Below are 19,414 nucleotides of genomic sequence, written 5' to 3'. Positions count from 1 at the left end.
CAGTTATGCACAGTTATTGTTTTTCAGATTGATTCCAGGAGGTAAAATTTACTGTACAGTGTTTCCCAAAGTTTTATGACCATGGATTCCTTTTACTTAAGAATAATTGCTTATGAATACGAAGTGCATTTTTCAAAAGTACTGTTGGACGTTGCTATGCTACTTGCTTCACACAATTTCTTTCCTGGTCGTTTAAGAAAAATCACTATAATACCCTTAATCTGTGCAGGAATATAAAGCACCGAGGGCAGAAAGAGGTACACATAAAGTGCTCAATACTTGAAATAGTTGCCTTCCCTATTCTGTGGCTTTCACTGGCATGCTAACTTTAATCATCTGATCATGGTAGTAACTGCATTGTTTTATTAACTTTTTGTACCATATAACACATTCCTGAACCACACAGCTACCATTTTTAAGTGAATGCTAAACATTCTTTTAATTCCCTGCTGTAACTTTCTGAGATTCTTCTCTTGCTCTTACATGTGGGATTTCTTACTAATGATTATTCTTCCTTTACATTCAATACATCCTCATTCTGTGGCAAACTCTATTCACCATTGTACAATATTTAGATGACTCTATCATGACATTCAGGAGACATCAATCGGTTAACATCATGGCAATTTTGCTCATAAAAAAGAAGTTAAGGAGTGTTACTAGCTGTGGCAGATACAGTGGTAGCCCCAAATATTTTGTCCACTCCCCTGCATCTCAAAGACCCCTGCAATTAGGAACAGTTATGCAATAAATTCTGCCTGATTGTCCATGGATGGAAGTGCCACAAAATACTTCCTCAGAAGCATTGCAGAGCATTCAGGTTCTTATAAGCTGCTGCTACACCTGACCACGCACAGATGAGATGGTGGGCTCCCATCCGCTTGACTTCCTGGGTGACCGTGTGGAGCACAGCCCCACCAGCTCTAAGTGTGAGGCATGTGCTATGAGAAAGAAATCAACTGTTGCTGTGTTAAGCCATGCAGATTTTGTTAAGTTATAATATCATGAAAACAAAACCAGTTTTGAATAATAAAAGATCCCCCCAAAGCTGGAAGTTTTTAGGGTTCTCTTCGAAGCCACCAACAGCCTATATACTACCTGTTTGATAATATGGAAACCCTGAAGATTCTTGTATTTGAGAATTAAGATATCCTGTAGTAATGTTAACTAAATGGTATTCCTTAGAACACTAATTCTGGAATATAATAATACATACTATATGGGAAAATTTGGTCCTCTGGGGAAATATTTGGGAAATATGGCAAACTAAATAGCCCTCTTGGAGAGTCACTAAACATATAAGCATGATATATGTTCCAAGACACCAATATTCCTTTAATCCAATTTTCTAAAAGTAAGAATGGAACATAGTTTTTCCCATTAAATATTTGGGGGAGTAACTTACAGAATTCCAATGTGGGAAAGCCAACATAAACAAATGTTTAGTACTTCTTTTCAATAGGGCTGCTAAGTGATAGAGGGATTATGCATATTTTATATAGTTCAAGAGCTCCAGATCAATGGGTACAATATAGGGAAGATAAAGAAGATATATGTTAGCTCAAAAAGAAGCCTCTTTACTCCTAAGAAAGTGCTTGGATGGAAATAAATGAGGACAATCCTCTACTTCAGCAGGCAGCAGTCAAGCTCCTAATGCAAATAGATGATTTGTGTGGGTCCCTAAAGTACCTGAACCTTAACTTCTCAGTCATGACAAAAATTTCCTGTAACATATAAAATTTTGAAGCAGTACAAGAGGCACACATACACACAAACATACATGTGCATACACACATGTGCATGTGAGTGTATATGTGTATATACATATATATGGTGCATATAGATAAGAACATAAAAATGATTTTTTCCCCTTTTCTTAGAGAGTTGCGTCAGCTTTGCAAACAAGTCAACTAAAAATTAGGTCTGCCAAGATTTTTAGGAGGCCTTTGACATTTACATATTGATCTAGCCCTGCTCACATGAGAACTATCCACATATACAGAGGTGCTCTCAATTTAACCTGTCTTTTACACACAGTTCCTACCACGGCTTCTATGAAACATATGTGTAAGTTTATTTTATGTCTTTGATGTAGTAGGTTTACTTTCATCCTGTGCTTTCGTTAATTAGACAACATGGCTTAAGTCTAAACTTTAATGACCTTGATATTCTGAATTTTATCTTTAATGATGTCCTTGAAATTTTCTTTTAAAAGTGATATAAAAACCTCAGCTTTAATCTCTCAAACTTTCACTGTCATTGCTGTATACTGTTATGTCTTGTGCATTTAATATTCTTTTTAAACTATGTATGTATATATTTATTTTTATTCCTGCATGTGAAGCCCCTCCTCACCATATAAAGCAGATAGAACCTGCCATTCGTTTAATACTTCTGTAAATGAACAAGGCAGCGATTGAAAAAATAGATGTTTGTTTATGTATATATATACACAAACACAAGCATGTGTGTTATGCATGTGCACAAATATGTGTGTGTAATCTCCATGATTAGTTATCCCAAGGATTAAAGTGATAAGAAGAATTTTAGCTTATCGTTTTGCACTGGTAACTAATCTTTTGAAGTACTTTACAGTGTATGTGTTACAGGTCTCTAGAATGAGTTTTGTTTTATTTAATCTCAGAACAATTCTATTATTTGCCACATACAGAATATGTTCATTGTCATTCCTTATTTGTTGAATTCAGATATAATTTTCTAACATAGGGTTATTTAAAATTGTTATTCAGTTTATACAAATGTCTTAAAAAGAATATGTAAAGTTAGGTATTGACCAAGAACTCATTTATGTATATCTTTTTTTTCTTTCAGGAAAGAGTATAGGCTCTTCAGTCAGTCTATCAGGGTTTTAATCCTTGTTTTGGCACGTTAGGTGTGTGCCTCCGCTAGTTGTCTAAAGAACATAGTAAGGTGGTGTGGTGGGTCAACGAGACAACCTATGTGAAACACTTATTTCAACAACTGGCAGACAGTAAGCCCCCAGTACATGTTAACTCTGTTACCTTATCATCATCATAATTTATAGGTTTTGATTGCCCATACAATCTAGAATTGCAAAGCATATGACACTAAAATTCTTTTCATTTGCTAGACTGCAAAAAAAAAGAATCAAACATTTTTATCTACTACATAGAATCTGCATACACCTTTACATTTTAAATTTAAATCTACCATATAATTTGATCTTCAGCTAGAGGCTGTAGGTAGGCTCTGTAGTTATTCTCTTTGACAAAAGAGGAAATCAGGAATATGATGACTGTGTGCTGCCCAGTTCACAAAACCTATTATTAAAAGAGCTGTGGTCAGGACTTGGGCTGTGTGATTCCTCTTCTAGAACTCTTATTATGCATACATTGTCTGCTTCTCAAATATGTTGTAATATTTACAATTACTCAATGTACTTTACTCTTCCTCTTTTACTTCACAAGTGATAAAGTCCATGAATCAGCTCATTTAGAAATACTGTTCTAAAGGATTTTTTGAAACCATACAAATGCTAGAAAAAAGTTTGTCTGTTATTTTTTATATTCGTGGAGAAAACCTTTCAAAGCATGACACTATTTAAAAGTGAAAGTTAATGGCATAAAAATTGAAATTTTCAGTAATTTAAAAATACAATAAAAATAAAGTTTAATATAGTCAAAAAAATGTAAGTGTCAAATGTAAGAAGAGTGGCTATTTCATTATTAGTTAATAAGGAAAGGACAAATAAACCCACAAGAAACAAAAAAGATGAACAAGTATATTCTCAGAAATATTTTAAAATAGACATGCCAATATACTTAATAGGTTAAAACTTCACTCAATTAAATATTTACCAATAAAATAAGCACTTGTTAAAAACTTAAATTTCAGTATAAACCAGTGTGTGTGATGTATGGAAATAGGCATTTTCACACATTGCTGTGTACATGTAGGAACAGAAATTAGGTAAAACTCTTCCTACCAAAAAAATAAGTACGTATTTTTGACCCAGAAATTTCACTTTTGCTGTTTACTAGTGCCCAAGCACATAAACAAAACTATACAGATATGAATTTTTAGCATCATTTTTGTAAGATCAGAGAACTAGAAACATCAAAAGTTCCATTAAACATGGTCATTTAAAAGAGAATACTACATTTATTATGGACTATTTTTCACTAACGGAAAAAGGGAGAGTTAACACTATCCAGACATGAGAATATCTCCAAGGCACCTGATATTAAAAGAGGCAAGTTGCAGAAAGTATGATTCAGTGTATGTACTAGTCCATATACGTATGTATATAAGTTTAAAATCTTAAAATTAACGGAAGGTATGAGGACACACCTGACATCAGTCACTTCCAAGGAACAGAACTGGTGGTTGAACGAGACTTCTCATTTTATACCTCTCTATAATTTTCAGTATTTTTTACTTGTCCGTATTACTTTAATGAATTTCCTAAAATAAAAATTTGCCAATGATCACATAACAATTATTTATTCAACAAATACTATATGTCAGAGTCTGTGCTAAGTCCTTCATATTACCACTCTTGATCTCTACAACAATGCTGAGAGGGAGCTATTTCCACTATGACTAAGAGAGATAAGGTAGTTAGCAACAAGTCACACACTGTAGGAAGGGAAGCATTCCAAATTCCACTTAGGTCCTTTGACTTCCATAGCAGATGCCCAATTATACCATGTTGGATCCCTGTATTCTGATAACCTGCAGGTGAGAACTGGGGAATAGTCTATGACAGCGGTCCCCAACCTTTTGGCACCAGGGACCAGTTTTGTGGAAGACAATTTTTCCATGGGTCGGGGAGGGGGGATGATTTTGGGATGATTCAAGGGCATTACATTCATTGTGTACTTTATTTCTATTATTATTACATTGTAATATATAATGAAATAATTATACAACTAACCATAATGCAAAATCAGTGGGAGCCCTGAGCTTGTTTTCACTTGCCACTCACTGATAGCATTTTGATATGAGTCTGCAAGCAATTGATTTATTATGGTCTCTCTGCATTCAAACCTCTCTGCCAATGATAATCTGTATTTGCAGCCACTCCCCAGCACTAGCATCACCACCTTAGCTACACCGCAGATCATCAGGCAGTAGATTCTCATAAGGAGCATGCAATCTAGATACCTCACATGTGCAGTTCATGAACAGTAGGGTTCGTGCTCCTATGAGAATCTAATGCCGCCACTGATCTGACAGGAGGTGGAGCTCAGGCAGTAATGCCAGTGATAGGGAGTGGCTATAAATACAGATGAAGCTTTGCTTGCTTACCCACCGCTCACCTCCTGCTGAGAAGCCCAGTTCCTAACAGAGCATGTACCGGTACTGGTCTATGGCCTGGCGGTTGGGGACCCCTGGTCTATGAAATGGGCAGTCGGTAAAACATTACTTAATCAGCTCGCCTGAATAAGATCACTTGTATATACTACTACAGAACACCTGGATGATAGTCTCTACTTAGCAATTACAATGATCATTTAAAAGATGATGTTTCACAAAAATTTTAAGGGGCTGTGCAATTATCCTTTGCAAAGGAGATTCTACTTGAGACTATCTAGTCATTACTATCAGGTTTAAATAACTTGTTTCACTGCATTATGACAACCCTGGTGAAAGCCACAGGAGGTAGTGTGTTATTTTTCACCCTCCATCCCCAAGCAATTAATAAAAATCCCACCTTACTTGCTCAGGGACATGTAAAATTCCATAGGAAAAGTAAATCACTTGTTTAGGCTTGTGATTTCTCCAATATAAACATTTTGTTTACATTGGAAAAATCATGTGACACTAATGACTATACAAGTTTCTTAGCCACCAAGAGCTCAGTGTGAATCAGTCTGTTCATCCTGATTTACAAGGGAAGTATCCTAGGTATTAGGCATAGGTAAAGGGAAATCCTAAAGGATAAAAAATAAATAAATTGCCATGAAAGGAGGAGCCAAGATGGCAGAGTAGAAAGATGGGTTCTCACTCCCTCTTGCGAGAACACCAGAATCACAACTAGCTGCTGGACAATCATTGACAGGAAGACACTGGAACTCACCAAAAAACATACGCAACATCAAAAGACAAAGGAGAAGTCACAATGAGATGGTAGGAGGGGTGCAATCACAGTAAAATCATATCCCGTAACTGCTGGGTGGGTGACTCACAGACTGGAGAACACTTATACCACAGAAGTCCACCCACTGGAGTGAAAGTTCTGAGCCCCACGTCAGGCTTCCCAACCTGGGGGTCTGGCAGTGGGAGGAGGAATTCCTACAGAATCAGATTTGAAGCATAGTGGGAATTGATTGCAGGACTTTGACAGGACTGGTGAAAACAGAGACTCGACTCATGGAGGGCACACACAAAGTAGTGTGCACATCAGGACCCAGGGGAAGGAGCAGTGACCACAGGGGAGACTGAACCAGACCTACCTGTTAGTGTCGGAGGGTCTCCTGCAGAGGCAGGGAGTGGCTGTGGCTCACCGTGGGGACAAGGACACTGGCAGCAGAAGTTCTGGGAAGTACTACTTGGCGTAAGACTTCCCAGAGTCTGTCATTAGACCCAACAAAGAGCCAAGGTAGGTTCCAGTGTTGGGTTTCCTCAGGACAAACAACCAACAGGGAGGGAACCCAGCCCCACCCATCAGCGGACAAGTAGATTAAAGTTTAACTGAGCTCTGTCCACCAGAGAAACAGTCAGCTCTACCCACCACCAGTCTCTCCCATCAGGAAACTTACACAAGCCTCTTAGATAGCCTCATCCACCAGAGGGCAGACAGCAGAAGCAAGAAGAACTATAATCCTGCAGCCTCTGCAACAAAAACCACATTCACAGAGAGATAGACAAGATGACAAGGCAGAGGGCTATGTACCAGATGAAGTAACAAGATAAAACTCCAGAAAAACAATGAAAAGAAGTGCAGATAGGCAATCTTCCAGAAAAAGAACTCAATAATAATAGTGAAGATGATCTAGGACTTTGGAAAAAGAATGGAGGTAAAGATCGAGAAGATGCAAGAAATGTTTAACAAAGACCTAGAAGAATTAAAGAACAAATAAACAGATGTACAATACTATAACTGAAATGAAAACTACATTAGAAGAAATCAATAGCAGAATAACTGAGGCAGAAGGACGGATAAGTGACCTGGAAGACAGAATGGTGGAATTCACTGCTGCAGAACAGAATAAAGAAAAAAGAATGAAAAGAAACAAAGACAGCCTAAGAAACCTCTGGGACAACATTAAATGCTACAACATTCGCATTATAGGGGTCCCAGAAGGAGAAGAGAGAGAGAAAGGACCAGAGAAAATATTTGAAGAGATTACAGTCAAAAACTTCCCTAACGGGCTTCCCTGGTGGCACAGTGGTTGAGAGTCCACCTGCCAATTCAGGGGACACAGGTTCATGCTCCGATCCAGGAAGATCCCACATGCCGCGGAGTGGCTAGGCCCATGAGCCATGGCTGCTGAGCCTGCGTGTCCAGAGCCTGTGCTCCACAATGGGAGAGGCCACAACAGTGAGAGGCCCGCATACCACAAAAAAAACCCCCCAAAAAAACAAAAAACGAAAAACTTCCCTAACATGGGAAAGGAAATAGCCACCCAAGTCCATGAAGCGCAGCGAGTCCCATACAGGATAAAGTCAAGTAGAAACACGCTGAGACACATAGTAACCAAATTGGCAAAAGTTAAAGACAAAGAAAAATTATTGAAAGCAGCAAGGGAAAAATGACAAATAATCTGCAAGGGAACTCCCATAAGGTTAACAGCTGATTTGTCAGCAGAAACTCTACAAGCCAGAAGGGAGTGGCATGATATATTTAAAGTGATGAAGGGGAAGAACATACAACCAAGATTACTCTACCCAGCAAGGATCTCATTCAGATTCGATGGAGAAACCAAAAGCTTTACAGACAAGCAAAAGCTAAGAGAATTCAGCACCACCAAACCAGCTGTATAACAAATGCTAAAGAAATTTCTCTAAGTGGGAAACACAAGAGAAGAAATGGACCTACAAAAACAAACCCAAAACAATTAAGAAAATAGTCACAGGAACATACATATGGATAATTACCTTAAACGTGAACAGATTAAATGCTCCAACCAAAAGACACAGGCTTGCTGAGTGGATACAAAAACAAGACCCATATATATGTTGGCTACAAGAGGCCCACTTCAGACCTAGGGTCACATACAGAGTGAAAGTGAGGGGATGGAAAAAGATATTCCATGCAAATGGAAATTAAAAGAAAGCTGGAGTAGCTATACTTATATCAGACAAAATAGACTTTAAAATAAAGAATGCTAGAATAGACAAGGAAGGACACTACATAATGATGAAGGGATCAATTCAAGAAGAAGATATGACAATTATAAATATATACACACCCAACATAGGAGTACCTCAATACATAAGGTACCTGCTAACAGTTCTAAAAGAGGAAATCGACAGTAACACAATAATAGTGGGGGACTTTAATACCTCACTTACACCAATGGGCAGATCATCCAAAATGAAAATAAATAAGAAAACAGAAGATTTAAATGACACAATAGACCAGAGAGATTTAATTGATATTTATAGGACATTCCATCCCAAAACAGCAGATTACACTTTCTTCTCAAGTGTGCATGGAACATTCTCCAGGATAGATCACATCTTGGGTCACAAATCAAGCCCCAGTAAATTTAAGAAAACGGAAATCATATCAAGCATCTCTTCTGACCACAACGCTATGAGATTATAAATCAATTACAGGGAAAAAAACGTAAAAAACACAAACACATGGAGCTAAACAATACGTTACTAAATAACCAAGAGATCACTGAAGAAATCAAAGAGGAAATCAAAAAATACCTAGAGAAAAATGACAATGAAAACATGATGATGCAAAACCTATGGAATGCAGCAAAAGCAGTTCTAAGAGGGGAGTTTATAGCTATACAAGCCTACCTCAAGAAACAAGAAATATCTCAAATAAAGAATCTAAACTTACACCTGAAGGAAGTAGAGAAAGAAGAACAAACAAAACCCAAGGTTAGCAGAAGGAAAGAAATTATAAAGATGAGAGCAGAAATAAATGAAATAGAAACAAAGAAAACGATAGCAAAGATCAATAAAACTAAAACCTGGTTCTCTAAGAAGATAAAATTGATAAACCATTAGCCAGACTCATCAAGAAAGAGGGAGAGGATTCAAATCAATAAAATTAAAAATGAAAAAGGAGAAGTTACAATGGACACCGCAGAAATAAAAAGCATTCTAAGAGAATACTACAAGCAACTCTATGCCAATAAAATGGACAACCTGGAAGAAATGGACAAATTCTTAGAAAGGGATAACCTTCCAAGACTGAACCAGGAAGAAATAGAAAATATGAACAGACCAATCACAAATAATGAAATTGAAACTGTGATTAAAAATCTTCCAACAAACAAAAGTCCAGGACCAGATGGCTTCACAGGTGAATTCTATCAAACATTTAGAGAAGAGCTAACACCCATCCTTCTCAAACTCTTCCAAAAACTTGCAGAGGAAGGAATACTCCCAAACTCATTCTATGAGGCCACCATCACCCTGATACCAGAACCAGGCAAAGATACTACAAAAAAAGAAAATTACGGACCAATATCACTGATGAATATAGATGCAAAAATCCTCAACAAAATACTAATAAACAGAATCCAATAACACATTAAAAGGATCATACACCATGATCAAGTGGGATTTATCCCAGGGATGCAAGGATTCTTCAATATATGCAAATCAATCAATCTCATACACCATATTAACAAATTGAAGAATGAAATCCATATGATCATCTCAACAGATGCAGAAAAAGATTTGACAAATTTCAACACCAATTTATGATAAAAACTCTCCAGAAAGTGGGCATAGAGGGAACCTACCTCAACATAATAAAGGCCATATATGACAAACCCACAGCCAACATCGTTCTCAATGGTGAAACGCTGAAAGCATTTCCTCTAAGATCAGGAACAAGACAAGGATGTCCACTCTCACCACTATTATTCAACATAGTCTTGGAAGTCCTAGCCATGGCAATCAGAGGAGAAAAAAATAAATAAAAGGAATACAAATTGGAAAAGAAGAAGTAAGACTGTCACTGTTTGCAGATGACATGATACTATACATAGAGAATCCCATAAATGCCACCAGAAAACTACTAGAGCTAGTCAATGAATTTGGTAAAGTTACAGGATACAAAATTAATGCACAGAAATCTCTTGCATTCCTATACACTAATGATGAAAAACCTGAAAGAGAAATTAAGGAAACACTCCCATTTACCATTGTAACAAAAAGAATAAAATACCTAGGCACAAACTTACCTAGGGAAACAAAAGACCTGAATGCAGAAAACTATAAGACACGGATGAAAGAAATTAAATATGATACCAACAAATGGAGAGATATACCATGTTCTTGGATTGGAAGAATCAATACTGTGAAAATGACGATACTACCCAAAGCAATCTACAGATTCAATGCAATCCCTATCAAATTACCAATGGCATTTTTTATGGAACTAGAACAAAAAATCTTAAAATTTGAATGGAGACACAAAAGACCCTGAATAGCCAAAGCAGTCTTGAGGGGAAAAAAACAGAGCCGGAGGAATCAGACTCCCTGACTTCAGACTTAACTACAAAGCTACAGTCATCAAGACAATATGGTACTGGCAGAAAAACAGAAACATTGATCAATGGAACAAGATAGAAAGCCCAGAGAAAAACCCACACACCTATGGTCAACTAATCTATGACAAAGGAGGCAAAGATATACAATGGAGAAAAGACAGTCTCTTCAATAAGTGGTGCTGGGAAAACTGGACAGGTACATGTAAAAGAATGAAATTAGAACACTCCCTAACACCAAACACAAAAATAAAGTCAAAATGGATTCATGACCTAAATGTAAGACCGGACACTATAAATTCTTAGAGGAAAACATAGGAAGAACACTCTTTGACATAAATCACAGCAAGATATTTTTGATCCACCTCCTAGAGTACTGGAAATAAAACCAAAAATTAACAAATGGGACCTAATGAAACTTCAAAGTTTTTGCACAGCAAAGGAAACCATAAACAAGATGAAAGACGACCCTCAGAATGGGAGAAAATATTTGCAAATGAATCAACGGACTAAGGATTAATCTCAAAATATATAAACAGCTCATGCAGCTCAATATTAAAGAAACAAACAACCCAATCCAAAAATGGGCAGAAGACCTAAAGAGACATTTCTCCAAAGAAGACATACAGATGACCAAGAAGCACATGAAAAGATGCTCAACATTACTAATAATTAGAGAAAAGCAAATCAAAACTACAATGAGGTATCACCTCACACCAGTTAGAATGGGCATCATCAGAAAATGTACAAACAACAAATGCTGGAGAGGGTGTGGAGAAAGGGAACCCTCTTGCACTGTTGGTGGAAATGTAAATTGATACAGCCACTATGGAGAACAGTATGAAGGTTCTTTTAAAAAGTAAAAATAGAATTACCATATCATCCAGCAATCCTACTACTGGGCATATACCCAGAGAAAACCATAATTCAAAAAGACACATACACCCCAATGTTCATCGCAGCCCTATTTACAATAATAGCCAGGTCATAGAAGCAACCTAAATGCCCATCAACAGATGAATGGATAAAGAAGATGTGGCACATATGTACAATGGAATATTGTTCAGCCATAAAAAGGAATAAAATTGAGTCATTTGTTGAGACGTGGATTGATATTGAGACTGTCATACAGAGTGAAGTAAGTTAAAAAGAGAAAAATAAATATCGTATATTAACGCTTGTATGTGGAACCTAGAAAAATGGTATAGATGAACTGGTTTGCAGAGCAGAAGTTGAGACCCAGATGTAGAGAACAAACGTATGGACACCAAGGGGGGAAAACCCCAGGGGGGTGGGGATGGTGGTGTGCTGAATTGGGCGATTGGGATTGACATGTATACACTGATGTGTATAAAATTGATGACTAATAAGAACCTGCTGCATAAAAAAAAAATTGCCATGAAAAATGGTTACAATTTTGTTATATATTTGGCAGAAAACCTAACTTTCCTTATTTTCTTAAATAATTAATTAATATCAAGACTTTAAAAGAATTAAATGGTTCCTCAAGTGGAGAGAAATACTAATAAAATCATCAGAGAGGTATTTCTACCACTACAAAGCTAGGGAGTGAAAAATTGAGACCATAACAAAATATAATTTTTACTGTTATAGTCATGAGGATGACAAAAATATTGTTTCAGTGTCTTTTCTGTCTGTAGCCTCCATTCTTTTGGCATTTTTGTTTCCCTTTGCCATGGGTATTTTGAATCAGGGAATAATTTTTTATAAGTACAAAGCACATTCCATTTATCAATGTCAGGTCAACCCCATTTAAAAAAATGGTGTTGCAAACAAAATATCTCAAATGAACAGGTTTTCGAATACTAGAATAGCAAATTCTTACTAACTTTGTTACAAAAGGATCTACCAATTCCACTAAGAGTTTTCTTTCAATCTTTATGAAAGGAACATATATTATATGAACATACCAAAGATAAGACTGACTAGGTGAAATACATACTGACACAATCTACATATTTTAACAGAATTTGCATGTGTCAGCTGTCCATGACAAAATGAAAAATACTGCACTTGAATATGTTAAAAAATTCATTTGAGACTAGTAAGAAACCAATGCTGTGACAAAAACTAGGTATCCTCTACCTTACATATTTTCCTCAAATCTTTTTTACCTCCTAAAAGTCAGTTATTAAAAATTAAATTGAAAATACTCTTCTTTAAAATATTTCAATGTTTTCAACACTGTGCATAACAAAGAATTCAGGCATGAACTCAGTATTCCTGACAGTGGAATTTTCTTTTAATGGTGCTTATAATTTTGATGATATTAGAGACTATTCTAGTATTATTTTCCCAACTTACTCATGCTTTTCTGTTTTAACAGATAGCTTATAAATGATTAGAAAAATTGATTTCTTCACAGACTCATCAGATCATTTCCTATAAAATCCCTATCTTTCTATTTGTGAAAAAGGAATAGTAAAGAAAACATCTGTCACTGTACTTGCTTAGCATTTGGATGGAAAAGACATCAGTCCACCCACATTCAGTTTGCAAGAGAACTCCAGGTAGGGTGCAGACTGATGGTTATGTTTGAGTGGAGAAGCCAGATAGAGGATAAAGATGCCCGTAAGTGTCCCAGGCTGATGGAAGGTAGGCAAGGGGTGAGAGTACAGTAAGCATATTCTCCTTAGTTAATATTTCAGTGTGTTAATGATCCATAGAAAGAAAATTTAAAAGAGGAGAATTTTAAAGAAATGCTCTATATGACAATATTTATTACTTCTACCACTGCTAGGTAGTTCAAATCAAGAAAGGACAAGACCTAGAAAGTTTTGTATATTAAAAAAAGCATCTGTTTATTTATAACTGGCAAGATGATCTGTTTCAGTTGCATGTTTACTTTGATCTTTTTCTACTGGTATTTAAGTTTCTGCTTTATGATCTCCTTCCAATGATAGAACCAGACCTCTTGGAAACCACGTTCATCAGACCTGGGAGTTTGAAAGAAGCAGGTGCTGAACCTTAGGTGTCCCCCTGAACAAGTAAAATGGGCTGCGATCGAAACTGCGGGGTCATCGCCGGTGCTGTCATTGGTGCACTCATGGCTGTATTTGGAGGTATTCTAATGCCGGTTGGCGACATGCTTATTGAGAAGACAGTTAAAAAGGTACAAGTATGATCAAGAATATTTCTTGTCATCCTGATTTTTTCTACCTTCCATCCCTTTTTGGCTCAGGGTGCCTGTTTTATATTTCATTGTAACTGGCAACTTTGTGTCTTTGACACAAATGTGATAATGAACAATTGAAATTACATGATAGAGAAATGGTCAAAGCATGATGTATATTCTATATGAATGCACTGTCATCTTAAGTCTAAATACCCAAATTTTGATAAAAAACTATATTAGGTATGCAGATTAATAGAAATAATTGTCTTTAATTATGTCCAAAGAGTATGTTGATATGCTTTTATTGTATACATATATACCATTTTTTATTGAAAGAAATATTCTTTAATTTCTGTAGTACTTTACAAATTTCAAAAGTTTCACACATATGATTTCATATAATCCCATAATAACCATTTTTCCCCCACCCCTATATTGCCCCTTCTTCCTCCTCTCTCCTCACTGGTAACCACTAGTTTGTTCTCTATATCTTCGAGTCTGCTTTTTTTGTTGTTTTATTCACTAGTTTGTTGCATTTTTTAGATTCCACTGTAAGTCATATCATACAGTATTTTCTTTGTCTGAGTAATTTCACTTAGCATAATGCCCTCCATGTCCAACCATGTTGCTTCAAATGGCAAAATTTCATTCTTTTTTTATGGCTGAGTCGTATTCCATTGTGTATATATACCAACACTTCTTTATCCATTCATCTGTTGATGGACACTTAGGTTGCTTTCATACCTTGGTGATTGTAAATAATGCAGCTATGATCATTGGGGTGCATGTATCTTTTCAAATTAGTGTTTTTGTTTTTTTGGACATATACCCAGGAGTGAAACTGCTGGGTCATATGGTAGTTCTATTTTTAGCTTTTTGAGGAACCTCCATACTGTTCTCCACAGTAGCTGCACCAATTTACATTCTCACCAACAGTGTACGAGGGTTCCCTTTTCTCTACATCCTCCCCAACATTTGTTATTTGTGTTCTTTTTGATAATAGCCATTCTGACAGGTGTGAGGTGATATCTCATTGTGGTTTTGATCTGCATTTTCCTGATGATTAGCAATGTTGAGCATATTCTCATGTGGCTGTTGGCCATCTGCATTTCCTCTTTGAAAATATGTCTGTTCAGTTCTTCTGCCCATTTAAAAAGTTTTCTTTTTGTGTGTGTATGTGTGTTGAGTTGTATGAGATGTTTATATATTTTTGATATTAACCCCTTACTGGCAGTCATGTTATTTCCAAATAGTTTCTCCCATTCAGTAAGTTGTCTTTTTTTGTGTATGGTTTCCTTTACTGTGGAAAAGGTTTTAGGTTTAACTAGGTCCCATTTATTTATTTTTGCTTTTATTTCCTTTGCCTTTGGAGACAGATCCAAAAAATATTGCTGCAATTTATGTCAAAGAGTGTTCTGCCTATGTTTTCCTCTAGGAGTTTTATTACATACAGTTTTACATTTAAGACTTTAATCCATTTTAAGTTTATTTTTGCATATGGTGTGAGGGAGTGTTCTAATTTCACTGATTTACATGAGGCTCTCCGGCTTTCCCAGAACGACTTGCTGAAGAGACAGTCTTTTCTCCATTGTATATTCTTGCCTCCTTTGTTGATGATTAAATGACCATAGGGTGTAGTTATTTCTGGGCTCTTTATTCTGCTCCACTGACCTATGTATCTATTTTTGTGCCAGTATATTACTGTTGCTTTGTTTCATAGTCTAAACTCAGGGAGCTTGATTCCTCTGGCACTGCTCTTTCTCAAAATTGTTTTGGCTATTTGGTGTCTTTTGTATTTCCACACAAATTTTAAAATTATTTTTTCTAGTTCTGTGAAAAATGTCATTGGTATTTTGATAGGGATTGCATTGAATCTGTAGATTGCCTTGGGTAGTATGGTAATTTAATAATATTAATTCTTCCAACCGAAGAATGCGGTATATCTTTCCAACTGCTTGTGTCATCTTCAATTTCTTTCATCAGTGTCTTACATTTCTGCAAGTATAGGTCTTTTACTTGCTTAGGTAGGTTTATTTTGGTATTTTATTCTTTTTAATATCTTGGTAAATGGGATTGTTTCCTTAATTTCCCTTTCCAATAGTTTCTTGTTAGTGTATAGAAATGCAACAGATTCTTTTATATTAGTTTTGTATCCTGCAACTTTACTGAATTCACTGATGGGCTCTTGTACTTTTCCTGTGGTGTACTGAAGATTTTCTACATATAATATCATGTCATCTGCAAACAGTGACAATTTTACTTCTTCCTTTCCAATCTGGATTCCTTTTATTTCTTTTTCTTCTCTGATTGGTGTGGCTAGGACTTCCAAAACTATGTTGAATAAAAGTGACAGGAGTGTGTGTTCTAATCTTATTCCTGATCTTTACAGAAAATGCTTTCAACTTTTCACCATTGAGTATGATGTTAGCTGTGGTTTGTCATGTATGGCCTTTATTATGTTGAGGTATGTTCTCTGTGTGCCCATTTTCTAGAGAGTTTCTCTCATAAATGGATGTATAATTTTAACAAAAACTTTTTCTGCATCTATTGAGATGACCATATGGTTTTTATTCTTCAATTTCTTAATGTGGTGTATTACACTGATTGATTTGCAGATGTTGAAAAATACTTCCAACCCTGGAATAAATCCCACTTGATCATAATGTATGAATGTTTTAATGTATTGTTGGATTCGGTTTGCTAATATATTCTTGAGGATATTTGAATCTATGTTCATCAGAGATATTGGCCTTTAATTTTCTTTTTGTTGTAATATTTTTGTCTGCTTCTGATATCAAGGTGATGCTGGCCTTGTAGAATGAGTTTGGAAATACTCCTTCCTCTGAAATTTTTTAGAATAGTTTGAGAAGGATAGGTGTCAATTATTCTCTAAATGTTTAGTAGAATTCACCTGTAAAGCCATCTGGTCCTGGACTTCTCTTGTTGGGAGTTTTAAAATTACTGATTCAATTTCATTATTGGTAATTGGTCTGTTCATATTTTCTATTTCTTCCTGGTTCAGTCTTGGAAGAATATATCTTTCTAAGAATTTATCCATTTATTGGTCTAGGTTGTCGATTTTATTGGCACACATTTGTTCACAGCAGTCTCTTATGATTTTTTGCATTTCTGTGGTGTTGGTTGTAACTTCTTTTTCATTTCTGATTTTATTGATTTGGGCCATTTCTCTTTTTCTTCTGATGAGTCTAGCTAAAGGTTTATCAATTTTATTTATCTTTTCCAAGAACCAGTTTTTAGATTTGTTGCTGTTTATCTTTTATTTTTGTATCTACTTCATTTATTTCTGCTCTTATCTTTATGATGTCTTTCCTTCTACTAACTTTGGATTTCTTTTTGTTCTTCTTTCTCTGGTTCCTTTAGGTGTGAGGTTAGGTTGTTTAACTGAGATTTTTCTTGTTTCCTGAAGTAAACTTGTATAGCTATAAATTTCCCTGTTAAAACTACTTCTGCTGCATCCCATAGGTTTTCGATCATCATGTTTTCATTTTCATTTGTCTCTAGGTAATTTTTTATTTCCTCTTTGATTTCTTTAGAGATCCATTGGTTGTTTAGAAGTACATTATATAACATCCACCTGTTTTTCTTTTTCTAGCTTTTCTTTTCGTGTCATTTAAGACTCCCTTTTAATAAGATTATTGCACAGTCTGCACATAATAAAAGGCACTCTGGTCTAGTGTGGTGGAGTACATAGAACTGATGGGTGATGGGATTCAATGGAATAAAAGGACTAAATAGGGAGAAGAGTGAAAGTTGCAAACTCTAAGATGACCAGTTGAGTTATTGAAGGAGAGGTATTCCTTAGAAGAATAAAAGACAGGTTTTAGAAGTGATTTGATATGAACATCAGTATGTATTTCAAAGGTCAATGCTCAGAGAGATTTGATCATTACTATAGAGATTACAGATAAAACTAGGCAATAGTTTCACTTTCTAGAGAGTCTGAACGTAGAGACAAAAAGACAGAGAAACTGGCCAACAGTAGGAGTCACATCTCTGAATTATGTGTAAACCCAGTGAGCCAAGTGTCTTACCCCTACCTCAAGAGCACTTAAGTTAATGCTGTTATTTTACAAATATATACAAGTTTTAGTACTGGTCAGTTTTTGTTTACCATTGAAATCATTGCAGATTACTTGCTTCATTTAATGGACTAATACCAAATTGGGAAAGTTATTACCTGCATACAAACACCATTTTTTTAAAAATAAGAATTAAAGTGCTTAATCTTAACAGATCAGAAAATCATCTCATGATGTTATCTAATTTTTAAAGTATAGATTTGGTACTCTACAATACCTTTCAATTCTACAAGATGGCCCCCAGAATCCAGCATTTGAAATGGCCTAAAATAGTGCATACAGTTTACTTCATATATATATATATATATATATATATATATATATATATATATATGTGTGTGTGTGTGTGTGTGTGTGTGTGTGTATGTATTCATATTTCTTTACTGTTTATTTCCAGGGGATGTTTCTTAAGGACTTCATGGTTTTTATGCGTTATAGCTGAAAACTATTTTTTTTTAACCAGTATTTTACACTATGATTCCTAGTAGATTTGTCTGGGCGAGCAGGTTTATGCAATCTTGCTAGACAGACTAAAAGTCAATGGCATGAGCTGCCATGTATGTGGAAGGTAGAAACTACCAAAGGACTTCAGAAGAAGGACAAAGTTTTGCCACTATTTACAAAGGATAATTTGTCACCTTGACAATGTTCATATCACTTGATAAATGCTTAGTAAATACTGTATAACACAGGTAATTTAAAATAAATTTTAATTTAATTTCCCTATGATATTAACTGCAGAACACCAAGAAGCAAATTAAAGATTTCTTTCTCTCAGCCTGTACACACATGCATATGTATAATGCATACACATATTAGAAAAATTTTTGGATGTGGAAACTGCTTGTAATTGGTCCCAAATAGAACAGATTTTGGTAATGAGTGGAGAAGATGAAAAGTATTTTCAGTATGTTTCTGCTTTTTAAGGAAGTTTTGGTTTCAATTGATGGAGAATAAATATATAAATAATTAAAAAGCAGAAAAGGAAGTGTTGCAGGGTTTTACATGTTATTACCACATAACTGGTTTAGACAGTAATGCTAAGAGCAAAGTAGTTAAAGCAACATGGGAAGCAAGTGAGATGAGAGTTCTCCTTCTAAGGGGTGGATAGGATTTGTATAACAGTAGCCAACATTTATTGAATGTGTGCTATGTGCTAACACTGTTTTAAATGCTCACATTTAATAAATCTTATAACAACCCATGAAGATAAATATTTAATTACACATGTTCTACTTATTTTGACTTTGAAAAATACTAATTTCGTATAGTTCAACGTAATATTATTATTACCCCATTTTACAGATAAGGAAACTGAGGTACAAAAAATTAAATAACCTGCCCAAGTTTAAATGGTTAGCACGTGACCAAACTGGGGATCAAACTCATAGCATCTTGTTTCATTGTTAACCACTTCACTCTAGACTTTGAGTAAAGAAGCCAATGGACTTGGTCAGGCTGGAAGTAGGGTAAGGAAATCAACTCATAGATTATAATATGCTACACAT

General features: G+C 35.6%; 1 protein-coding gene across 4 annotated transcripts in view; it reads left to right on the top strand.

Annotated features, from left to right (window-relative positions):
• Positions 1-13,683: 13,683 nt before the first annotated feature.
• The window catches only part of LOC131762899 (platelet glycoprotein 4-like), a 33,671-nt gene continuing 27,940 nt past the window's right edge, over positions 13,684-19,414 (top strand). For all 4 annotated transcript variants that reach the window (XM_059074758.1, XM_067041692.1, XM_059074759.1 and 1 more), the window contains exon 1: positions 13,684-13,803. In XM_059074758.1, coding sequence (XP_058930741.1) covers positions 13,684-13,803 — 120 coding nt within the window. The remainder of the gene's footprint in view (positions 13,804-19,414) is intronic.

This window comes from Kogia breviceps, chromosome 9 (assembly GCF_026419965.1).
Source record: "Kogia breviceps isolate mKogBre1 chromosome 9, mKogBre1 haplotype 1, whole genome shotgun sequence".
Classification (NCBI taxonomy): Eukaryota; Metazoa; Chordata; class Mammalia; order Artiodactyla; family Physeteridae; genus Kogia; species Kogia breviceps.
This window is presented reverse-complemented; position numbering and strand designations above follow the sequence as displayed.